At 42.0% G+C, this 25,712-nt stretch overlaps 1 protein-coding gene across 1 annotated transcript; it reads right to left on the bottom strand.

Annotated features, from left to right (window-relative positions):
- Positions 1–1,362: 1,362 nt before the first annotated feature.
- On the bottom strand, positions 1,363–19,893 carry LOC310867118 (chondroitin sulfate synthase 2-like). The gene is made up of 6 exons (XM_083776936.1): positions 19,412–19,893; positions 15,148–15,712; positions 8,502–8,687; positions 4,607–4,842; positions 3,603–4,230; positions 1,363–3,306 (listed from the first exon to the last, which is right to left on the bottom strand). Exons 1-6 carry the CDS (start codon positions 19,711–19,713, stop codon positions 2,908–2,910), a joined length of 2,316 nt encoding a protein of 771 aa, XP_083633062.1. The 5' UTR covers positions 19,714–19,893; the 3' UTR covers positions 1,363–2,907.
- Between the last annotated feature and the right edge of the window lie 5,819 nt (positions 19,894–25,712).

The raw sequence follows: 25,712 nt of genomic DNA, 5'->3' as shown, positions 1-25,712 counted from the left end.
TAATATCGACCAAATAGCGAATGGACATATTGGTTTTTAGATAAAACATCTTGATGATAATGATGGCCACAAAACAGAATTATTATTCCTTGAATTGGACAGAGAACATTCATGAAATATGTATGTAATCATAACAATTACATTCTTAATAATCTCATATTCTAACAATTTTAATGGTTTCTAGAAGTCCTGTTTGGTAGCACCACTACCACTCTCAAACAGGACTCCTGAAAAGACAAATGAAAACAAAAAAATAATTGGCCATGGCTTTTGGCTCTTTTTCGACTATGAAGGGTAAATCGCGGTCCATACTTCAGGCGGCCAAACCTTTGTTCAGAAAGGGGGGGGGGGGGTGATATAACTACAAATTGACATCATTCAGATGATCTGAGAACGTTTTCTCTGAACCTGTCCTTTGGGGGAAGCCTTTCCGAACCGGATGATGGTATTGGCCTTAACTTCAGAACCACAACCTTCCATAGTGTCTCTGTTGGGTGGAAACCAAGTTTCCAAAACTGTTACTTTCAGGAGGATTCAAATAAAAAAATAGCAAATTATGCTTTTGTGTGACGCTGTAGTATGTTCAAGTAGGGCATGAAATTACAAAAACACAAAAAGTTTGAATATGGAGATACGAAGTTTCTGCCCAACAGTCGGCAACAGTATGCTGAGACTTGCTGCTAGTATTTTTTGTTTGTCATAACCGCAACCACCCCTGAAGGGGAAGATGTAAGAAACTGTGAAAATAGCAGCTCTACAAGCTATATTTTTCGGATATTTTTGTACCACGATCCTGTGTAGGGCTTAAAGTAGGTTTTCGCTTTAGTCCTTGCAGTCGAAAATAGCCATTTGACCAGAAAGTGACCTTTGTGCATTCTTTCATCTCACCCCCTTGGCCTCCACGTTGACCTCTGTTGACAAAGTCAAGGATAGGTATTGATCTATCCAGGAAAGGTAGAATCTAAATAAACTCCCCTGATCCCACGGCCAGGAGCCTTCTCTATGACCTTTGGGAGGCTAAATATTGACAGCGTCTAGAGTCCATTGCCACCAGTAGAGATGCATGTACAAGCCTGGGACGAATGGGATCAGGATAATTCCACCATGACCTACTGGAATAGGACAGGCTGCAGGATAAGCTGCAACATGGGAGCTATACATGCACTGGAGCTGACCCAGCACTGGAAAACAGCCTGGGGGGAGCTATGCATGCACTGGAGCTGACCCAGCACTGGAAAACAGCCTGGGAGCTATGCATGCACTGGAGCTGACCCAGCACTGGAAAACAGCCTTTCTGTTCATCTCTAGTATATGGGGTGCAGCAGTTAATCAATTTAATCGATTATTGAAGATAACTTTTTTCTGAATACAGCAAAAGTAACAGATATACAAGCTCATAACACGCCACAATGCGATTCGTTGCGAGGTATTTTCGCACACGAGACCGTTGTGCACCAAAGTAATTGATTTTGTCAATTACAAAATAAATCTATTGGGATTTTTCCCCACCGATTCATTGATATATATAAAAAAATAAAGTAATTCTCAATTATTCAAATCGCTACGATGATAATCAACAGTTGGAGCCTGACTCTCTAGACAAGGGTATCAGATGATGGCATAACAATAGAAATCTATTCTTGCATATCTACAGTAATAATCTCATACTGGACCTAACATCCATATATCAGTGCCAACACTTGGTGCTTCCATACTAAACTGTAACAGAATACTACTTCACAACACTGTTTGTTCTTTATGGCTAAATAACAAGGTATAGTTGGAATGACTCTGATGCGATCTAAGACTCAACAACAAATATAATCATCATAGTACAATATCGTCGGGTGGAAACCTCATAATGGAGATAGGAGGTTTCTGCCCCACAACAGCGCCATAGAACTTGAACCACATTCAACATGAATAGCAGATCTACAAGCTCACAACAAGTCCCATTGTGACGCATTGCGTTCTGTAGACAAGAGTTTTGTTTAATAACATTTTCCCAAAATAGGGACGCCAGGGTTTAATGTTGTTGAAAGTAGAAGTGTTTGGAGATCCCGTGCAGGCTATGCACAGCATCTAACATATGTTGAACTGCACACGTGGACAGCATCGAAATGTTACAAAAATACAAATCCAATGAAGAATCCAATCCAGCAGATGGCAAACAGATGTGAAAGGTACATACAGTGCACACACGAAGCTGTGCTTTGATAAGCATGCTCCAATGAGCAAACCATCAAAAGCTCGGCAGGCCTCAAAACACATGCAGATTGTGGTGTTGTGTATATATCTATAAACATATATACGGTTACCCATCTGAGCCATCTATCAGCGGAGCAGAGAAGTAGTGCTAAAAGGAAACCTGCTTGTTTGGTTCCTCAGCACCGCTTTTGTATGGATGGACATCACTTACACTGTAAACAATTCGCAGAAAATTATTCATTAGCAATGTACTGCATTCATTTCTCCACACAAGCTAGAACTCTGCCCAACACACAAACACATTTTGTATTACTATACTTGCAAAGGACATTATGAATGGCACTTTCAAAATGTTTTGCTTCTTTTTACCCTAAAAGCCCAAAATCTACAAGCTCACAACGCATTGCGCTGCGACGCATTGTGAGCTTATAGATTGGCTCTTTTCTGTACATGACACCAGCAGGCAACTAGGTATAAATCAGGCATAAGTCTAACCCCTAAACCTAACCTCTAAATCTCTGATCCTAACCCCAACCAGAATAATACAACCTGAATATTTTCCCCCTTCTGAAATTTGACTATAGGCTACTCATGGCGACATTTGGCCCTCACAAGTATAGTAAGTACACACACACACGCGCGCACACACACACACACACACACACACACACAGAGAAAGAGTCGTCATGAGACATGCGGTCAAGTGCTATTTCCTTGTTCCTGTTCGAACAGCAGCATGGCGAGCTGCGAGCGGGAGCCCAGGCCCTCCAGGTTGCTCTGCACGCAGCGGTGGTATTGCTCCTCGCTGAGGCGCGGGTTGCACGCCTGCTGGCGGTACCGCTGGTGCAGCGCCGGCTCCACCGCCCGGAACACATGCAGCACCGAGTACTTGACGAACATGTCGTAGACGTCCAGCGTCTCCAGGAGCTCCTCGTTCTCCTGCACGTCCGCCGTCATGCGTGCGCGCGTCGACATGTAGTCCGAGTTGTAGAAGCACGCCTCGTCGAAGGCGTGGCGGTCGAAGTGGCCCGCGTCCCGGAGCAGGTCGACGGAGGCCGGCGGCTGCTGGTTGTGGTAGGCCACGTCGGGGTTGTAGTCCTGCAAGTACAGTAGGTCGGTCACAGTAGCGGTGTTAATGTCGTCAAACTTAACCAAAAATGTTCGCCGACAAAAATAAATTCACTGACAAAAACTAAATGAGGACTAAATAAAAACAAAGCGATGACTAAAACTATGACTAAATCTACTGACAATTTCGTCAACAAATAAAAACTATACTAAAATGTTTGGGAGGACACTAGTGGAGAAGAGATACAGTAGAACAAAAAGGGGGAATTATTTCTATGACAATGAATGGTCAAGTACAATTTGATGATGGGGACAGGCAGCCCTACCTGGAAGTGGACGGGGAAGAACACCTGCCAGTTGTTGATGGAGTTCATGCGACAGCGGTTCAGGAACTCCGAGTTGACGTTGGTGTCGACGTTGGCCAGGAAGAACAGCGTGTCCACTGGGTGCTTCTTGGAGATGATGTCCATGAACTTGATCTGCGACGGCGTCTCCGTCTTCACGCTGATCCAGGGGATCTTCACGGCGGGGTACTTGCGCTCGTACGCGGTGATCTGCGCCTTCACGCTGGCAAATATGTCGTTGTGGTTGACCTGCTGCGCCTCCACCGGGTCGTAGATGAACAGTAGCGTCAGGACGGCGTTTTCGCTCGTCTCAAAGGCGTTGGAGGCGAATACCTCGAAGAAGCGGTTGGCGTAGCTCCGGTCCTGCAGTGTCAGGGGGATGATGATGTGGATCCTGGTGGCCTCCGTGACGTAGGGCATGGGGATGATCTCGATGCGGCTCAGCGGACGCACCAGGTGGACGCGCTTGGTGACGGAGCGGCTGTGGCCCTTCTGGTTTACCACCTCCAACCGCAGGTCCAGGGTGTACTCCATGCCCCGGGTGGGGTCGAAACGCCGGTACCCGTTGATGAGCTGCTGCTTCTTCAGATGGAGCATGGGTTCGTACTTCCTGTTGATGGGGTTGTCTCAATTATTACAAAATGGTCTAATCGCAATTATTTGAGATAATCGCAATTATTTTGTCATAATCATGTCCACGTTGAAAAATTTTCATACGTAAGATCTACAAGCTTACAACGCATCACTTTGTGACATGTTGTAAGCTTGTAGCTATTTCTGCAATTTTTTCCCCCCGCTAGTATAAAATTCATAAAACATTCCAGTAATTTCTTGGTATATTTCAGTTATTCGTCATATCTGCCCTGTGCTATTTATTTATTACAACGCCTAAAGGCAAACGGAATTGGAATTTCTATTCATAATGCTCCAATGCTCAATGGCAGAAACACAATTAAATCGTTAATCACAAATGGTGACACCTCTACCTGTTGAGCTCGCCCATGGCCACATCGATTATGTCGGCCACGTCCAACTTGTCGACGCCCTGCAGCTCGCACTTGGGAGAGCTGTCGGCGCACACGTAGATCTGCTCCTCTGTGAAGTACTCCCACCGCAGGACCTCGAAGCGGGACTTGGGCTCGAAGGGCGGATTGACACCCACCGGCCACTGGGAGGTCCGGTTGCCGTCGAAGGCCACCACGCTCACGTTCTTTATTTCCTCCTGTGGAAATGTGAGCGGAATGTGTTAAAAGGAGGCACTTCAGCCATTTTTATGTAATTGGTCACCTTTATTAAAGTGTCACTCCACAACATGCATATTGTTGAGTTAAAACTCATAAATGGAGCGTGGATCTTCTACAAGACACCTCAGACAACTACATCTCCCAGGGTGCATCAGCTGCAAGATGGCTGCTGGTGCTCATTTGGCTGATTGAACACCTGTTAAAGGCTGGTGGTGGTGACACTCACACAACTAACAAACAAGCAAGCTGAAGGTCTACCCAATTGCTCTACCCCCAAAGACGCCAATGGTCTGTTCTGTTTATTCTACTTATTCTACTTCTACTTTATGCTTACTGCTAAATGTGGTTAAAAATCTGGCCTTAATGGGCTAATGTGTTCAAGGAGTTGTGGGAGACAGTTTTTGAGACACAAAAATAAATAAAACATACATTATGGTACTATAACCAGTAGTAGCCCTGAGTGCGAGAAGCATCGTTCACGCATCCGACTAGGTGACGGGATACTGCTGGGCGAGCGCTGGCACTTTGGCATGGGGGGTCAGATCAACATATGGATTGAATTCTGTACTGGCCATGTATGGAGTGTGTCTTGAGTGTACAGGGTTTGATGAGGTCAGATCAACATGTGGAATGTCAGCTCCATGAGATTTAAGGGTGGCGGCGGGGCCAGTGTCTTGAGTGTACAGGGTTTGATGAGGTCTGGCCATATATGGAGCGTGTCTTGACCCTTTGCTGTCGCAGCCCCCACTGTGGAACAGCATTCCCCTCGCCGTTAGGTCTGCGCCCTCCGTTGAGTCTTTTAAATCACTTCTTTTTTTTTTATATATTCACAAGCCTTTGCATCACCGACATGATCTTGCACCTTTTCTTTTAGATTACTCTGTCCTATATGCCTGTTGTTCTATTATTGACGTCTTCTGCACTGAATTGTATTGTATTGCATTTTATTGTATTGTATTGTACTCCATTATATTCTGCCTTGTGAACTTTGGTACAATGAGTTGTTTTTAAATGTGCTATATAAATACATTTGATTTGATTTTAAAAGAAAAACGAAAAAAATATATATATTTTTTTATTAAAATGAATGTCACTAGTCCTTACCCGTTCTGAATATATGAACAGCAAATCATGTTCAGTGTGCGATGTAATAGATCACATTACTGATAGGGGGGGAATTGTTTACAGATGGTCTTGGGAAGTTGGGTTGGGCACAAGTATAGGCTAATTAAATGCTGTAGTACAGTCATAAGTACACCATTGATGTGTGATGTAAATATGGTGGTGATATTCTGCCTATAAATGGAAGTTATTGAATATTTTCAAGTTCGGTGTTGCACTTTGTAGACGGTCCCTAACCGCTCACCGTCTGCTGCCTATGGAGATAATAAGCTATTCAGTATTTAAGTCCGACGTCATTTTGTAGTGCTACGTTACGTCCGGGTCCAAGTGGCACCAGCTCCCGTCCGCATCTCATTGTAAATAGAATATCTAAACGCGTGAATCTTTTTAAATTGACGTTATTTTTCAGAAAGGAAGCCATAGAGGGTTAAAATGGGTCTTAATGCTTCCAACTCGAGTAGAATTATTAATGTTTTGTACAAGTGTCCATGACAACAAAAATATATGATGTGGAGACAATAAAGACTATTATTATCATTATTATTATTAATTAAAACTGTGATTAAAACTTTAAAATTTCAAAGACTCTCAGTTTGATAAGCATGTGGCCACATCCCCCCCCATTGGATGGTGTTCATTTAACTCTGAGGGTGCCATTAAGGACTTCAAATAATATTACTAATCATATTACAGTTTTATGAGCTGGGGGCGTGTTGTATATATATTATATATATATCATATTGCAATTTTGGGCATGTTAAGAAGCGCTTTCGACACCCCGTGGTTTGCGCAAAACGGCCTTGAATTAGTCATGGGTGTGTTTAAGGCGTGTTTGAGACGTACCCAATCAACATGTCCGTACTATTCTCTTTACCAGTCAGCTGATGTCACATACGGAATGCGCACTTTGGGGATCGTGGTATTACATTTCTTGGCTGGCACCATAGAAGACATGACATGACTTTGTCACATTTGGGTTAATTATTCCTATTGCACTGCATGCTGTCACCTTTATGCCTCAAAATAATTTGTTTCTATTGAAAAACACCAGTAAAATAACGTTTATTATATTTTATTTCATTCAAGTCATGATGAAGGAATGAGTTGAATGTTGCTGCTTAATGCTGTGCCTGTGGCCCCGATGGTATAGGTCTTCGCTCGTAGCATTTTATTGAAGAAGACTTGAATCGGGTGTGATACAGCATATGAAAGCAAACTTCCCAAGGATTATGGAGATGTTTTTATTTATTTTTAAGGTTGAGAAATGAAAGAATTATGGCCGTTTCTAATCTCAACATTTTACAAAACAAATACGCAAAAAAAGGCTGTTGCCATGTCTCATAGAAACAAGTAAATAGGTCTATAAAAATAAGCGCATATAACAGGGGTCTGCAACCTATTTTAAATGAAGTGCCATGTTTTTATTTTCTAGATGGTGAGTCTGCCATATCCAGATAAATTTTAATGACACCACATTAAAATAAAAAAACATATTTTGATTGTCCACAAATATAAAGTTCTTCCTTATTTTTAAATATGTTCTTGCACATTGTTATAATGATCATTATATATATCCCCCTGCAGTCAGAGTTCATAGTTTTAATGAATGAATGTGATGCATTGTGAGCTGGTATAGAGCTGCTATTTTCAAAAGTAATCTTGGATTTTGTTTTTAATTTTTGGATTAGCCGTCCTTAGTTGGGCAAATGCATTCATCTGGGGATCCTTGACATGGGAATGTGCTGTGTGAGGATCACTGGTTTAAACAACATTAGGAGGAAAGCCCAAATGTCCACTTTAGAAACAAGAAAAGCAACCACAAAATAGTACAACTACCAATATTTACAAGCAACTTTACAGAAAAAGAAGCCGCTTATAATAAACAGACATGGCAACACTCTAGCAGCCTCCCAGAGCCGCTGAAGTGTAAAATCAAACAGTGCTTGTTTGTTGTTGTTGTTTATGAGGTGGTTTATGAGGTGGTCAGACCCACGTCTAATCGTTATGCGCTGAGTGTCTTTAGGTCAAGGGGCTTAATGGCAAATTGCGCAAAGCGAAAATAATTAACATATGGACACTCCCACAATGCTAAAATATTCAGGAACGCCGTATGCCATAATGTGTGTGCGTTCAACACAGGCCGAGTGCGTTCAACACGGGTCGATATGCCTTTCATAATACCATTGTGCGCAGAGTGAGGGCAATTTATGTATTACCCCATTGTAAAACGGATCTTCAAAATCTGGGCCTGAGAGTGCACAAATGGAACCAAATGGACCTGTAAAAGGTCCATTTAGAATCCCCCCAAAGGAAACCTGACGGTCAGTCTACTCCACATTGAGAACAAGTGCTTTATGTTACTCTGTAACTCAGCATTCCATACCATGCAGCCATACCAAACCCCCGTCTGTCTTTGTCTGGTGGTTACAGACCTGTGAGGGTCCATTTGGTACCCGTGGACGTCCCCGGACCCCACGTTGAGAACCAGTGATCTAGTTTGTTTGTTTTCCATTACCTGCAGCTTGGCGATCTCTTCGTAGGTTCGCCGCAGTTCGATCTCACTGAAGTGCCTGTGCAGTCGATACATCTGCTCCGGCTCGGCCACGGGGTGGACGGTCAGGGCGTTCTCAAACTGCACACTCTCCTCTTCGATTGGATCAGCAGCATCTTTGTCCAGCTTGTGATGATAATACTGAAGCCCCTGGAAGAGAAAAGAAAAGAGAAACATCTTATTCTCTTAAAACCGGGAAAGCATCAGTGTCATTTTATATTTTAGCTATTTAAAATGGCTGATCTACAAGCTCAAAGCGAGCTTGTACATCTGCTATAATTTGAAAAATCTTGAAGTATTGAATAATTGTGATCACAAATTTTCTCTTCTGAGGGCCCCTGGCACAAAACATTTCCTTGACACGAAGAAAGTTTGAGAAAATTGATTTAGAAGCCATTTGTAGAATCGGCCTCAGGTCTTAAGGTTGAAAATTGAGCAAAGTGCTCCCTTTAAAACCATTATCTTGACACAATAAAGTCACAAGTGTACACAATGTTAATGTGCTCCACAATGATGTTATGTGGGAGTAGTTAGCCATGACCATTGCTTAACAACCATATACAAAATGTGCAGACAAGGCAATGCATATTTTGATTTTGATATCATGTGTGAACGTGCGCCAGATGTTTGGCGAGTGGTGTTAGGCTGTTTCGGCATTTAACGCCTCTCCTACTGCCTGTGGCGGCAACTTATTTTTTTTATATTTTATTAGTTTCCCGAAAATGTAATGGTATCAATATCTGAACATAGCTTACGCAACATGTTTAAAATGTTGTACTCCCTCCCCAGGCATGGAAAAAGTGACCTGAACAGAACGGCCCAGGAAGCTTGAGCAGAGGAGGAGAAAAAAAAGAGAGAATCCAATCTGATCAAGCTATTAAAAGACAAAGTACAAAAATATCAAATCACTGCTTGATGGAAGGTCAGTCTGTCTTATTAATGTTTGCCAACAGCTTGGCATCTTTACAGTAGCACAGAAGCTTAATATATGACTTGTTGCAGGTTTGTTTTTTTAGACCGTATTAATCAATGTTTTAAACCCTCTATTCTGAGGTCAAACTGTTTTATTTCAGTCTACACCCGAGTAGATTTTGATTTGTCGTAATGTAAAAAATATAATTTAAACCTGCTTCTCGATAATTTGATACACCTACATAAAGTCTGTCTGGTGGAAATATTGTCCAAAATATTTACTTTTCAGTCTTCAAATTAAAAAGAACGCAGATCTGCTACTTTTGATTTGAAAAAACAGTTAAAGGGATGGTTCAGATTTTTTAAATTTAAGTTGTATGAAATACATTACTTTCCATTAATATAGTGGTTGCAACTGTATTAATGGCAAGTATTTCATACAACTTAAGTCTTAAATCTGAACTATCCCTTTAAAGTTAAAATAAGGAGATAAGGTTTCTGCTCGACAGCGTCGATACAGTATATGGTTTCATTGCCAAGCCCTAGTTCTGTTTACCAGAGAACCTCTCTACCTTCTCAGCTCTTGATGTTTCTCAGCGGAAATAACCGATTTTCAAGCTTCCAAACGCAGCGCACACCGTGCATGAAAATATCAGCTATTTTCAGTGTGCGATGCCGTTGTGCATCTAAATATAAACCTGACGTTCCTCGAGTCACATTATTATCAGTAGATACTGTACATGCCTGTCATTGCTGGGCTTTTCCAGCTAAATAGATGCCTCTGTGTTCTCTCTGCGAGCACAGCCAGGGCTTAAAGCTGCACTATCCTCTTCTACCCTGGATTTTAAACGGTTCCCTTTGAACCTGGTTTCTTTTCAAGTGCTATATACAGTATATATATACACACACACACACACACACACATGGTTAGACTATAGAGACCATAGAGCTGAGCTTGCTTGCTATGGGGATAAATTAAATCGGGTCAAGATTTGTGTCAGATCCTGTGTCTAGGTGAGAAATGCATGACCTTTCACACAAATTACAATCTAAATGTCTTAGGGAGGAGAGCAGGGAGACAGAATCCAATTGCATTGTTATATTGAATTAACATACTCGATTAGACAAACATGAAATTACATAGTGCCACTTTTGTGGGGGGGGAAATAGCTGATGTTATCATCTATTCTAAATGATCGAAATAACTAGTAACTAAAGTCGTTAAATGACTGTAGTGGAGTAAACAAAATAAGCACAGTACTTGAGTGTACTGTATGTACTTAGTTACTTTCCTCCACCATCACCACAGTGAAATGCCAACTGTTTTCATCTGCCCTCCTAGAGTTTTTCTTTTGACTTTTCCCCTACTTTCTGTGTGTGTGAGTGTGTATGTGTGTGTGTGTCTCTCTCTCTCTCTCTCTCTCTGCGGGAGTCCTCGTCGCCTGAGGCGCCCTGATGACCACCAAACTCTCTCTCCCCTTTGTTTTCCCACTTAACAAGATCATTTCCAGTGGTCGAATGCAAAAGTAAATTTACTTAAATACAATTGTGTGGTATACTTTTACTTTAATGCCCAGCTCAGTGGCAAATATTTTACTTCACTGAAATTATTTGACAGCTTTATTACTAGTTACAGATATATTACAAAACATATCGTTGCTGTCGGGCAGAAACCTCTTATCTCCATATTTTAAGTTAACTTGATCACACTTACAGTGTCACAAGTTTTTGATCAGTTTCGGACATTTATGAGGTTTCCACCCGACAGACGATATAATAACCACACATGCACCTTAAATGTAATCTGTGGGACCTCAACAAATAATTGGGAGCATGTGTGCAGTGCAACCAAAATATATCTGCCATTAGTACTAGTCTATGATATTGCTACTTTTACTTACTTTTTATCCTTACTTTTTTGTATGTTAATAAAATGACACACTCGTATGTGATATAATAATCATGGGTTTTAATTTCCAAATCAGTGTCCAAATGTAACCAAATGTGGGTCAAAACTGAGAATTTTGATGGACACTCGTATGAACAACGAATTGACTTTTAAGACAGTCATATTAATTTGAGCAGCGGTGGGGCTCTCTAAAGTCAAGTGGATCCTAAATGACACACTGTATTTACTCCCAACTCGTTTGGTGTATTTTTGTCATTGTATATTTGCTCATAAAGTGAAATTTGTCCCCCATTGTAATTATTAGGAGCACTGAGCGCAATTAGTACAGTGCTCAGGGAGCAGTTGGGGGTTAAGTGTCTTGCTCTTTCAACACATAGGCCAGGGCACGAACCCAGGGACCTTCTGTTTCCCAGGTGGATTCTCTACCAGTCCATTGATTGATACAGGTCCCGGGTACATAATAGTCATTACAAAAAACAATATAAAAGGCTGAACATGTTAGGTTTGCATAATGTATGAACCATTAGTGGATAGAATAGAGGAATAAACTTCATTCTATCACCATTCACCAGTAGAAAAACGGCATATAAATCTATCTGCATGTGGACTGACAGGGTTAGCATACGTTATGAACCTTTCATATAATATAGATAGGACCTAACTGGAGAGAATAAATGAAATGACACGGGCTGAAGACATCCTGCTACACACTGCTTTTACCCGACCCAGTACTAGTGGTACTACAAGAATGGTCTCTCCTCAGCTTCTTGACCTCACACGTTAATGACATTACTGGAATAGGGCATGTTGAGTCCACAAGGGATTTATTTTCACACCCTGACCCTACCTGAACTCACCTGGACAGATTATCCATTTATAACAGCTGCTTTTACTGCGTGACAGGATACAAGTCTGCTCTATAATCACTGGTGCAATACTCAAGTACTCTAGTAGCAATACCACAATGTCCGTCTGTTACAAGGAAACGTCCTGTATTGAAAAAGATGTGACTTGAGTAAAAGTACAAAAGTATTGATGAATATCCCAAGATGTACTGTCGACTGAAAATGGCAGATTTCTATCGTCTATTTTCGAAAAGCCAAAGTATAAAATGGGGCTTATGTGGTTAATAACATAATATATTGTCTCTGTCGGGTGGAAACCTCATATGTCCAAAACTGTTATTTTTCAGGATTCAAATAAAAATCACACCAGTGTGAACCAAGTGGTGCAACTCCCGTCTATTGGTTCTCTGTATCGTTCCAATTTGTATCGTTCCAATTTGTATCGTTCCAATTTGTATCGTTCTGTATCGTTCCAATTTCTTCTCTGTATCGTTCCAATTTCTTCTCTATCGTTTGCGTCCAGCAGGTGGCAGCCATGTCACATACTTCTCTCGTTCCAATTTCACGCATGCGCACACCACTCGTGCTCACACAGGGTCACAGGTACACAGGTACATGGACATTGCATGCTGGATGTAGAAGTGGTTGCACCACTTAAAAATAATAGCAGATCTACAACTCAAAACGTGTCACTTCGCACTGGGTTTCGAGCTTGTCTACTCCAGAGCCATTGAGTATAGACAGAGTTGAGACATTGAGGGGGGCAGAAAACAGCCCGGCCACGTGGTTCATGTACTCGCACGAACTCATAGACTCCAATGTAAACTTCAGTGTCCCTATTCGCCAATAGAAGTCTATGTAGAAGAGCCGCCATTGGACCGCCCCCATTAAGTGAACCGAGTTGTCGTAACTGTCTTATTCTATAGCTCTGGTCTACTCTAGATACTAGATACTCTAGATAATATCTAGTACAATGAATTTCGAGCCACATATTAAAAAGGTGGTTCAAACCTGTTTCTTTCAGCTAAGAAACATTGCCAAAATCAAGTTGCTTTTAACCCCTCGAGATCTGGAACAACTCATTCATGCTTTTATTTCTTCCCTGCTGGACTATTGTAACTCATTATTCACTACCCTCCGTCGCTCTTCAATACACCGCCTCCAGTTGGTGCAGAATGCAGCTGCCAGACTTTTAACGAACACTTTTAGAATGTCTCATATCACCCCTGTGCTTGCTGCTTTACACTGGCTTCCAATTGACTGCAGAATTGTTTTTACATTTTTATTAATCACTTTTAAAGCTCTCCATGGGCTGTCTCCCATGTAAATAACTGAACTATTATCCCCCATAGCAAATGTGAGAACACTTAGGTCTTCAGGTAAAGACCTTCTTAAAGTTCCTAATACAAGACTAAGAACTAAAGGCGATAGAGCATTTGCAGTTGTAGCCCCTACGAATTACCCCTTTCCCTGAGGAGGGCAGAATCTGTCGAGACGTTCAAAAAGCTGCTAAAAACAAATTTGTTTCGTAAGCACTTTTTGTAATACCGTCTATAATACTCTATATGGTATATATTTTATCACTACTGTCATTGTGTTGTCATTTTATTGTTGATCTATGTGTTGCTCTTGTTTTTATTTCATTTTATTTATTGTACAGCACCTTGTAACATTTGTTTTGAAAGGCGCTTTATCATACTATAATTCTAACGATGTCTGTCTGTCAGAAACTCATTGCCTGCACCAATCACTCCCACTTCACACAGGCATTGACCATATTAATATGGAGGTCTTAACGAAGCCCTTTTTTCGATTTGACATTAATTATTAATAATGAATTTATTAGTGAATTAAAAATGCACCGGGCGCAGTACCCCCACGGCCACAAGGGGGGGGGGGGAAATATCTCACAACGGGTAAGGGCTAGTAAATATAATGTACCTTACCTTACCTACCTGCTACTTTTGATGCTTTTGTGTGAGTTAGAATATAGAGATAAAGAGATTTCTTCCTGGCAGCAACAATATATTTTGTAATAATAATATTCATTATTCATCTGCAAAGTAACTACAAACTATTGTACAAAGTATTGTAGTGGAGTAAAAAGTACATTTGTGTCTGAAATGTAGAGGAATATAAGTATATAAAGTGTGGGAAAAATGGACACTCAAATAAAGTAAAAGTACCTCAAAACTGTAGTGTACAGTACAGTTAAATTTACTAGTCGTTTCCACCACTGTCTATAATACAGATGTCTGCGCTGTCTTAGCTCTGTCACTGCAGTGTTAACACAGCTGTCTGTCTGTTTCATGTCAGGACATTCCCAGAGGCACAGAATCATTTCTGCTCTGTCTGTCATGCAACTGTTCTGAGTCTCCTGACTGATGCTGGGCCAAACAAAATGCTGTCACCTTGTTTATTTATGCACTCCATTCCCACATGTTTTTGAAAGCTACAAATCGGGAATCATTTTAATGAATATAAAACATTATTTTGACAAAGCTGCACAGGGGTTCCCAAACGTTTTAGCCGATCTACAAGCTCACAATCAATCGGCCACCGATCGGTGATCGGCCGATCGGTGCAAATTTACCCTATCTGTGATCGCAATTTATCTGGAGAAGCCGTCATATAACATTTAAGTGGTATAAGTCAATCAGATATATAGTATAATATCATTTTGCATCTTTGTGACAGGCCTAAACATTCTCCCCTTCCTCCCCACACACACAGGAACAGTTTTGACATATAATAATTTTGGAAACATAAACGTTTTCCCCATACGCACAATATCGGTATCGGCCGCCAATCATGAGAAAAACAATCTGTAATCAGGATCGGTCCCAAAGACACATTTATGACTTTCGTTGACAAATACAGAACTCTGTGGGTCCACGGTCAAAAACATAATCAATTTGCAAGGATCCTTGCTTTTTAAACTTACCTCATGTTCTTCGACACAGTTGGTGTTGGCATAGTCGATGATGCACCTTCCCAACCACTCGTCCGGCCTGGCGCTCAGGATGTCGTTCCTACAGTTCTCCAGGAAGGGCTGCAAGCGAAGGAGCAGCGCCCGCGACAACAGGTAGCCAAACCCCCCGTAACAGTACCTCCCTTCCATCTCCCCGCCGATGAACTCCTCTGGACTGCCCATGTACAGCTCCTTCTCCATGCTCAGGTGGCCCACCAAGGCCTTGATGCGGTCCGCCTCGGTGTACGTGTCGTCCTGGACGAAGTAGAACCAGTCGTACTCGTTGACGTGGTGCTCCAGGACGTACTTGATGGTCTGGAACATGTTCCAGATGAGCCTCTCGTCCCCGTGCGTGACCACGAACATGCCGTGGGGGACCTTGCGGTTGCGCGTTCCCGTGAAGAAGACCACAGTGTCCAGGTGGTGGCTGATGGTGCGGTTGACGGCCACGCCCAGCGTGTTGATGGTGCTCTTGGATGTCAGGACTCCGGCGAAGAGGCGCTCTCGGATCCCCAGCTCCGTGCTGATGTACTTTGCCCTGTTAAAAGCATCAAACAGGTTTTGGATGTGTCAGCACTACCAGCAAAAGTGACACTTCCAAAGGCATGCAACAGCTTGTGTGGTGTAATATCACCAGGGCTGTCACGATCATGACATTCTATGTTGATGCTTAATTGTCACACAAATAATTGTGATGATTTAATTGTGTTTTTGGCATTGACCATTGGAACATAATATGTTGCAAACGGAAATGTAATTTTTAATCATATTATGATTAAAAATTACATTTCCGTTTGCATTTTAGGCTTTGTAAACAGGGCAGGGCAAACAGGGCATGGCAGATATATGACAAATAACTTGAATGGGCCTACTATACAAAACTTTTTTTTTTAAATAGCAGAAATAGCCAATCTACAAGACTACAATGCTCACAAGAGAGTATGCGATGTGACAGGCCTAAGAACTACCAGTAAAAGTGACACTTCCAAAAGGCATGCAGCAGCTTGCGTGATTCATCCCTACCATCACAGATACAGTGGAGAAGCCAGACCTCAAGTATTTTTTTTGCATATTTCATGCATAGCATGGCTGTTCTGAATCCTAGTAATATAGAAAGTATGTTAAGGGAAAAGAGGTAATGTTTGGAAGTCGGTTGTTGACGTTGGACAGGATCCAAACCTAACCATAGAATGGCCGTACTAGAGCACAAAGCTCCATCTTGTGTCAAAAGAGCAGCGTGCCCTGGGTGGAAAAGTAAACATGCAAATACGGTGGTGATCTAATAAAACCCTTAGAGGATTAATCACTTGTGTAATATTGTTTTACTCACCATTACGCTTAAAATTAATGACATTATGTTGAGGGATTTTAAGCCACATATCACTGATGTCCACAATGACAAGAGCCTGTAAAAACTACTAGCACTGTGCCAAAAGGACTATAGGGCTTATACCTCAAATAATGCACCAACTCACAGCTGTTTAGATTTAGACACAGCCTCTAGACTTGGTAAACGGGACTTGAGTCGGCTCTGTACTTGGACTGCTTTTGATCATTTCCATTCTCTTTGCTAAAAATATCCGATCTACAAGCTTAAAGGGAGTCAAATTGCAACATGTTTTGAGCTTGTACTAATGGTCTCTCCCATACAGATGCTAGGGTTCAAGTGTTTAAACTAAAGGTTAAAAGTTTTATTTGCACAAAACAAGACAATTTGTTGAGGGTCAAAATGGTTGACAGAAAATACTTGGCCATGGACCGCCGCACATTCCATGCTGTTCTGCATGTCTGAAACCTGGCTTCTGATAGCGGATTTGAATGTTACTATCAACCCAAATGAACCTGTAGGTTACTTATCAAGACCATGCAATGAAGCCAGTAGGCTCTACTGGAGCGGTCGAGTTGTCCGACTACTAACCCTATTACTAACCATAACTCTAACCAAGTCGTTTGCTTCAGCGGTAGTAATTTCACTTTCCTAATCACAGCCAGTAGGCTCCAGTTGAGCCTACTGGCTCCATTGCATGGTCTTGATGAGTAACCTACTGGTGATAACATTCAAAGCAGATGCTTCTGATTGTAGTCTGCATTGGCTTGGCCACTACGAGTCTACGACCATTCAAGATGTCTCTGTAAGATCACTGTTGACACTAAACGACAGTAATTTACCAGGCCAAAACAAAAGAACCCATAAAAAGACATAAGATTGAAGATCACAATTTGTCTTGTTGCTACATGTCAAGGAGCCAAAACTAACACATTTTGCTGTAGTGATGGGATCACATAAAGGAAATCTTGAATCCTAAGCTGGGCTTGAATAATAGATGCTGAACAACCTGAAAACAGTACTATCCTCCTATCATTTGCAACCCTGAGAGTTTATGAAATATCAATGTAACCAATGGTACACTCTCAGTGTTTAGAGCAGAGGTTCTGAATGTGAGGTCCAAGAAAATTAGTTAACATAGCATGACAATCTGTTTAACCACTTTAAACCTATTCAACAATAGGCAATGTAGGCCCGGACGGGTAGGGATCCGATGGTAATTCTGACGGACCATTAATCCGACATGCGGGAACAACGGTCGGACTACTGCTCGAACATGCTTGCTTGCAGTTATGCTTAGGTGAGGGTTTGAGGTAGGTTGTAGGTCTAATGACTGTCGGACCAATAATAGTGTCAGAACTAAAGCCTGTATCCGCTGGCGCAGCCATCTGGGCACCCAGGCTGATAATCCAACCTGACAGCGTGTCGTGGGTTCGAGTCCCGATCCTGATGTCCTTTGCTGTGTGTCACTCCCCATCTCTCTTCCCGTCTAGTCTAGTGTCTATCAATAAAGGCAGAAAAAGCCCCCCCAAAAAAATAAAAAGAGGGGGCAATGTACAAGCTCACACGCGTTACAGTGAGATGTGTTGTGTGCTTGTATTGTAGATCTGCTGCTTTTGAATGTTTTTTTGTTTTGTTTTTATCTTGAAACATTGTGAAAATATTGTAATAAATTAGAAAACACAAATCTTGTCTTCAGGGGTCCCTGACACAGCATATTTCCAAATGGAGGTCTGCAGCCAAATACATGTTAATTGTGGTTAATAGTGGTTCACAACGTTTGAGAACCAGTGGTTTAGTTTAGTGCATAATATTAGGTTGAATTTGGATCATCCCAGAGGGTAAACAGAACCTGTGGAGTTTCTAGAAAGGAATGTGGGGTAGGCCTAATCAAGCTAATTGGTAGGCTATTGTGATGGAAACACAACGCTCTCCAGTTATTTCCAACCAATCAACAAATACAATATAAAGTGATATCATCAGAACAGAACAGAGCAACGTTGGTGATCTGATCTGAGCAGTGGTTCGAAAAAATTAAAATAAAGTTATTTCAAGGACAACTCCAGTGATGGAAGAATCAGGCTAATCAAATGTTTTACCTATAAGTACAAATAGCATTACTACAATGTAGAAACACTCTTGTTAGAAGTAAAAGTATGGTGTTCAAAATGTCAAAGTAAAAGTACTCAATATGAAAAATGTCTCATTTAAAGTTTTCAAAATGAATGCAAATATTTTTAAATAGCAGATTAGACCCTGGATCGGACCCCACTTTGAGAATAACTACAGTAAGATCTGTTGTCATTTTCCAAATTGCCATAACCACATTCATTGTAGCCCACGAACCCTGGACAAGATATTGCACACACCTGAGGTTAATTAATAATAGCCCAATGTGTAACTTGGGATAAGATTGTTACATTATGGGTTATTTTTTTAGACTAGTATAAAACACGTCTCCTTTAGTGTGAAGTGAACTGGCCATAAGAGGCATTATGTTACACAGCTTTTACAGAATGGCAAATGGGACAATGCAAATCAAATGGCAACCATAATAAAGGAAATAAAGGTGATGGGTGAATTAAAGACAATGTCGTTTCGGCTATCCAGCCTTCATCAGTAACACTGATCAGTGACACTGATGAAGGCTGGATAGCTCTGTTGTCTTTAATTCACCATGCACGAATAAAAACTAAAGCAGTGTGCCACTGCCAGTGCCACCCATCACCTTTATTTCCATGATATGATTTGAACGGGTAACGCACCTTAAGTGTTAAGTCAGAGCGCGGTGGTCACAAGAAAAGTTATAATAACCATACAATAAAAACATATAGGCTGTCTAGGATAATCAGACATTGCATAGGGCAATAATCGTGCCACATAAGTGTTGTTCTTGTTCCATTGCCTTACCGAAAAAGTTTCTTCGGACTTTGCTGGACTTGTTTATACGGGACGACCCTCGGCTGGAAGTCCTCTTCGGAGTCCGCATCGTTGCCAGTGGTGCTTGCTATGGAGTTGGGTCTCCTGGCTGCGCCGTCTTGCTGGGACAGAGCTATGGCAGGATCGTCGCCGGACGACCTTGCGTTGTCGAGGAAGCACACCGTCTCCTCCACCCAGTTCACACTCAACAAACTCAGCGTGAAGCCCAGAGAGATGCCGATAATCACCGGGCCGACGGGCCTCAGCAGCGAGACCAGCGTTGAGAACCTCATTTTGCGCGTCCCCGCCGCCAGCGCGTCAACGACAAGAAGAATGAAGAAGAAAAAGAAGAATAAGAAGAAGGAGACGTATGTGCGAACAACAACAGCCGCGGTTCTGGTGGAGTGAGCATCAAAGAGCAGACTGGATACAAAGTAACGATGATGTTGCCAATGCTGCGGCTGCTTTCTTTCTAACTACATTTAATGCACCGATTGTTACGTGTCAGTAACAGTCTGCGTTTAGCCCCTCCCCCTCCTCCTCCTCCTTAAGGTTGCCAGATTTTGCGAGAGAAGGAGATTACAAATACAATCACCCAAGGAGATGCCTTGAAAGCATTTAAGCATGTCAAATGACAAAAATACTCCCATATCTGCTGGGCGAAGTACAACAATGTGCAGACACAGCAACTGAGCAACAGCAGCAAGATTCGGGAGCGCTGCTGTGATATATAGGAAAAGGATATCAAATGGGAACATAACCACCTGATTGATTGATTGAAGTATTTATTAACACTAACGGCATGCAGAATGGGTACATTTCAAAAGAAAGCACAGATCAATACAAAAACTGTTACTGTGGACGGCACCATGATAAAGCATTACACTTGTTTACAACAGGGTCCACCATTTTCAATTCATCAAAACATTTAGAGAAGTTAGGGAAGTAAAAAGGGAAAAACATACAGTAACACGTCACACGTGACAACAACCCCAAAAGAAGCAACTAAAGAAGCACTTTAAACCTATTTACAAATTTCAGGTTGAAAATTGCAGATCTACAACCTCACAACACGTCGGCACGTCACATTGTGAGCTTGTAGAAGTAGATCTTGAAATAAAATCTTAAAATGTGGTAGGTTTGGAAGATTTTTTAACAACACAAATCTGGTTGGGGCTCCCTGGCAGTCTGGCACAAAACGTTTATAGATGGGGCTTTTAAGGACAAATACATAACTCAATTGGGGTCCTTGACTTGTCATGAACATTTTTCGGAACCACTGGTGTAAATAATAATGTTTTTTGAGGGGCCAACCACCAAACCAAACCAACTACACTTCAGAAACCAGCCCAAAAACCACAGCAACATTTACAAGTAATTTTACAGAAAAAGAAGTCCAAAGTTGCTTAGAATAAGCAGACATGGCAACAATGCCCCTCCTCCTCGACAGAAATATGAGCGTCACGCACAACATGGTGGGGTATGTTCCAGGACGTCTGTTTTGCGATGCACTTCAATGCGCTGGCGCCTATGGGAGGCTGCGCTCTCAGTCGAATAGACGTGCACTGGAACGCGACCATGGGAGAAGCCCCACTGTTGTTCTACCAGCCAGGTGAGGCTGCTGCTGTGCTACTGTCTGTTATGAAGAGGTTATTAAAGGACACAATTACATTACAACTAATAACTATTGTCTGATGACAATAATTATGAAGAAGACTATGATGATGATGATTACAATACCAACGTACATGTACATATTGTATGAATGTATTATTCATACATTGTTATTCATATTGTCATTGTCTGGCTTATTACAATAATAATACAGCTGTTGCCTGTATTTTATGTACAATGTGCTGATGTAATGTGTTGTCGACTGTATACTGTATGTTATGGATATTCAATGTTCTGTTCTTCATATAGTTTTCTGGCAAACTGCATTTCCATTGAGGGACATCGTTGTGGAATGCCCTGCCGTGCCTACCAAGCACCAGCCATCCAAAAGTGTGACTCCCAACCCTCCTTCAAAACCACCATTAGGGTAAATCAGTAAGTATGTTTTTTATTTATAAAGCCCCTTTTGAAACAATGTTACAATTAAAGTGCTGTATGATGGACACAATATAAACAATCAAGTTAAATCAGGGAAATACGACATAATGTAATAATGCAAAAATTCATTACAAGGATTAAAGCAAAACATAGACCTATACAAGAGAGTCAGGTAACAACATGGGGGAAATGTTTACGGAACAAAAATGTTTTTAACCTGCTCTTAAAACTGCCGAAAGAGCACATGTAAATATTAGCAATTTGCAACTGGACAATAAGTCTTCTAGCTTGCAAAAATATATTTCTCCCCATTGTTTTTTTCTGTAAATATACTTTTACTTCTGACTTCTCCTAGTATTGATGATTTCTTGTAGGGCTATAACTGTAGTATTGTATTAGCCTGGGATGGCCAGACTAATATCACTGCATGGACTATATTGAATATTATTGTATTGTCTTTATGTCTTGATGAATTGAATACATAGGACCACAATGGAAACATTCCCTTTTTGTGTTATCCTTTTAGCAGGATAACTGTTTGTACTGTACCTCTGTATACTCTTAATAAAGTATCAATGAACCAACCAACCAATCAATCAATCAATCAATCAAATAAATCATATATGGCCAAGTGAATCTGAATTTCAATGATTATCACATTTAAAAAAGAAAAAAGGGAAAACATGCAGTATTACGGCTTAAATAGGCTACTGATGCAGTTTGACTAAGAGCTAATGACTGTAGGCCCTGGCCAGTGGTTCTCAAAGTGGGGTCCGGGAACCCCCAGGGGTTCTTGATGGGATTCCAGGGGTTCTTGACGGGATTCCAGGGGTTCTTGAGGGAACCCCCAGGGGTTCTTGAGGGACAGGGGTTCTTGATGGGATTCCAGGGGTTCTTGATGGGATTCCAGGGGTTCTTGATGGGATTCCAGGGGTTCTTGAGGGAACCCCCAGGGGTTCTTGAGGGAACCCCCAGGGGTTCTTGAGGGACAGGGGTTCTTGATGGGATTCCAGGGGTTCTTGACGGGATTCCAGGGGTTCTTGATGGGATTCCAGGGGTTCTTGATGGGATTCCAGGAGTTCTTGATGGGATTCCAGGGGTTCTTGAGGGAACCCCCAGGGGTTCTTGAGGGACAGGGGTTCTTGATGGGATTCCAGGGGTTCTTGATGGGATTCCAGGGGTTCTTGACGGGATTCCAGGGGTTCTTGAGGGAACCCCCAGGGGTTCTTGAGGGGATTCATGAGATAGCATCACAACAATTTTAATAATGTATATGCATCGGCTATTTGAAAATAGCAGATCTACAGATGGGGGCACACCATAATTTGAGAACCATGGCTATATGCTTTAATAACAAACATCCTATAATATCATTCTTTTTACCACTCATGATGAGTAAGTAGCATGTCAACACGTTTTCCCTCTGCTTCTTTTTGTAAAGAACAGGTTTCAATCTGTTGATGTTGACCACTCTCTGCTGCGGGGGAGACTGCCTGTCAGCAGTTTAGTGAACAGTTGGCCTGGCATTAGCCAGACTGATAACGTGGATTAACTCAGATTCTACTCAGTCTGTGTCTCAAGGGAGGGCTGTGGGCAGTTCAGAAACCTATCCATCAATGATGTAAGTGTTTGAGTTTGGAAGTGCTCATTGGATATCACTCGACAGCCCTGTGTACTACCTGTTTTGAATGTTGAAACACCCACCTCAGACACCAGCAAGTGCAACACAATGGAAATCCCATAACCATTGTGTGGGTGAAAATCAACCAACGTTAGTGTTCTACACCGGGTTAAAGCAAGTATACTCCAGTAGTTTAACTTTAAGTACAAATTTGACTGACTTTCCCTTGGTGTCTGTGGAGTAATATATGACCAGCAGTATTTAGACTTTGACTTGAATACTGTCCGTTGAGTACATTGTCCACCACTTCTACTTCTACTGTGGCAGGGACTCTTATGACCCTAAACACCCTTTTAACCCTCACTTACACTAACCCCCCGCTAGGAGGCAGTAATGGTCCATTAAGAACAAGACCACTCCAACTAAGTATTATCTCAAGGAACTGGGAACCCCTGTAAATAGCTTTTCTTCCACGGCACCCCTGAACGACATTACTTTAGCATGTCATATTTACAGTATGGAAATATATATGTACATTTTTCCTTAACATGCGTTACAATGCTTGTAGATCAGCTATTTTTGGCAAACAGATTTTATGTAGAAAAAGTACAGTGCAACTGAGGTCCCGTTTTACAGGATCTAAAGTGAACTGAACAGAAGTAATATTGATAAATTCCAAATATTCTGAAAGTATTCGGCGGCACCCCTGAACTTTTGTCACGGCATACTGTAGGGTACTGTCACACTTTGTCCTAGTGTGAAAGTAGTGTGGGCCCAAAAATGGCACTGAACCAGCTCAAAAATAGTGAAAAGTACTGAAAAGTCTTTTGCACAATCAATACGTTTTTTATTCACCTTGCAGAGTTCACATGAAAGGGTCGTTCCAACAAACAGCATACAAAAATAAGTACTATATACAGCCCACTGGCCAGGTTGGCTCTATCAAGGCCAGCTCTGCACCCTGTGCAATCCTACATTGATTGCCCGGGCAGTGGCAGGTGCTCCTTATAAAGGCTAGGCCCCTCCCATGGACCAAACCAACCCTGGATTGATTCCACAATCATACCAGTGCAATTGATTCCACAATCATACCAGTATACCAGTGCATTCCCAATGTCCAGAGACATCACAATTCATAACATATTTTAGTGTCACATAATACTATAAATTATCCACATAATATGATTAAAGAGTTCTCTAAACAAACCCTCCCACTGTTGGCATGTTCCCCATACCCCACAGTAGTTGCTCCCTTCAATGAAGTCAACAATCAATTATCAATCAACAAATACACAATAAATAATGTCAAACAAAACTCATTTTCTGTTGGTTAACTTCAGTCTCAGTGGCAGGGTGAACTGCCACAGGTACCACGGCACCCACTTTGAGAACCCCTGCCCAGTGCCCTAGCGAACCGTGCACGCAGAAAGAAAGTCCCATGGGTACTGGGGTATAAGCACCTCAGTCCCTTACCCAGAGGGTCCTTCCTCCACCTGGTCAGTAAGAGGCTAATGTGTCAGCCCATCCCATAGGCGGGGTCCAGCTTGCGGCCCGCTATACCAGCTGCAACAGGTAGCCTACTGTAGACAAGTGGTTCCCCTGCAGCCCAAAACCTGTAGAATAATATCTACAAGAGCACAACACGTCTCAATGAGCCATTTCTTAAAACTTTAAAATATGTATGGAATTTTGATGTATCTTTTTTTATTGCTTTGGAAGATGTTTGACTTCTTTTCTATGTTTATTTTGTTTTTTTAAATCTTTTGAATTTTAAATTTTAAATTACTCAAGTCATGACCTATAAAAATGGATCTATGACCCCAACACAAAAATTGTTTTGGAAACACGGCTGTAGAGTGTAGTAGAAGTGGACCACGTCCAACAGCTTCCGCCCATTACAGTACATGGTCCAGTCCAATTACTATGAAGGTTCAGTGACACTTCGTGGGAGGTGCTGCGGGTGTATGGGATGAGGGGACCTTGTTTTTCTTTTTTTTGGAAAGTAGGCTGACAGAAAATGGGGGGAGAGATGGGGGGTGACATGCAGTAAAGGCCGTCAAGGTGCCTGGACCGCTGAGCCACAGCCCAGGCCGAGGGGGACCTTGTGGAAGGCCATCCAATCTCTGTACAACCAAAGCGAGAGCTGTGTCCGTGTGCTCGGGGGTCAGGAGTAAGTCAAATTCGTTTCCAGTGGGGGTTGGCCTCCGTAGGGCTGCGCATCGTCACCTATCCTGTTTGTGATTTTCATGGACAGGATCTCGAGGCAAAGTCGTGGCGGAGAGGGTATACAGCTCGGTGAGTTATGGGTTGCTTCACTGCTTTTTGCAGATGATGTGGTACTGACCTTCAGCTCTCACTGGACCGGTTCGCAGTCGAGTGTATGGTGGCTGGGATGAGGATCAGCATCTCCAAATCTGAGGCCATGGTTCTCAGCAGGAAACCGATGGATTTGTGCAGTCCAGGTAGGGAATGTGACATTACCCCAGGTGAAGGATTTGAAGTATCTCTGGGTCTTGTTCATGAGTGAGGGGAGGACGGAGAAGGAGATCAGCCAAAGAATCGGAGCAGCAGGAGTGATATTGCAGTCGCTGTACCGCACTGTTGTAACGAAAAGAGAGC

The sequence above is a fragment of the Protomyctophum parallelum genome, assembly GCF_964188405.1.
Source record: "Protomyctophum parallelum genome assembly, chromosome: 11".
Lineage (NCBI taxonomy): Eukaryota > Metazoa > Chordata > Actinopteri > Myctophiformes > Myctophidae > Protomyctophum > Protomyctophum parallelum.
Note: the sequence above shows the minus strand (reverse complement) of the source record. Positions and strands in the feature narration are given on the sequence as shown.

Excerpts from the sequence above, each read along its gene's own strand:
- LOC310867118 (XM_083776936.1), bottom strand. The coding sequence starts at position 19,713 with ATGAGGTTCTCAACGCTGGTCTCGCTGCTGAGGCCCGTCGGCCCGGTG. Across the intron at positions 15,713-19,411 it reads AGTCCGAAGAAACTTTTTCG|GGCAAAGTACATCAGCACGG; the intron begins GTAAGGCAATGG and ends TGCTTTTAACAG. Across the intron at positions 8,688-15,147 it reads ACTGTGTCGAAGAACATGAG|GGGCTTCAGTATTATCATCA; the intron begins GTAAGTTTAAAA and ends TTTCTCTTCCAG.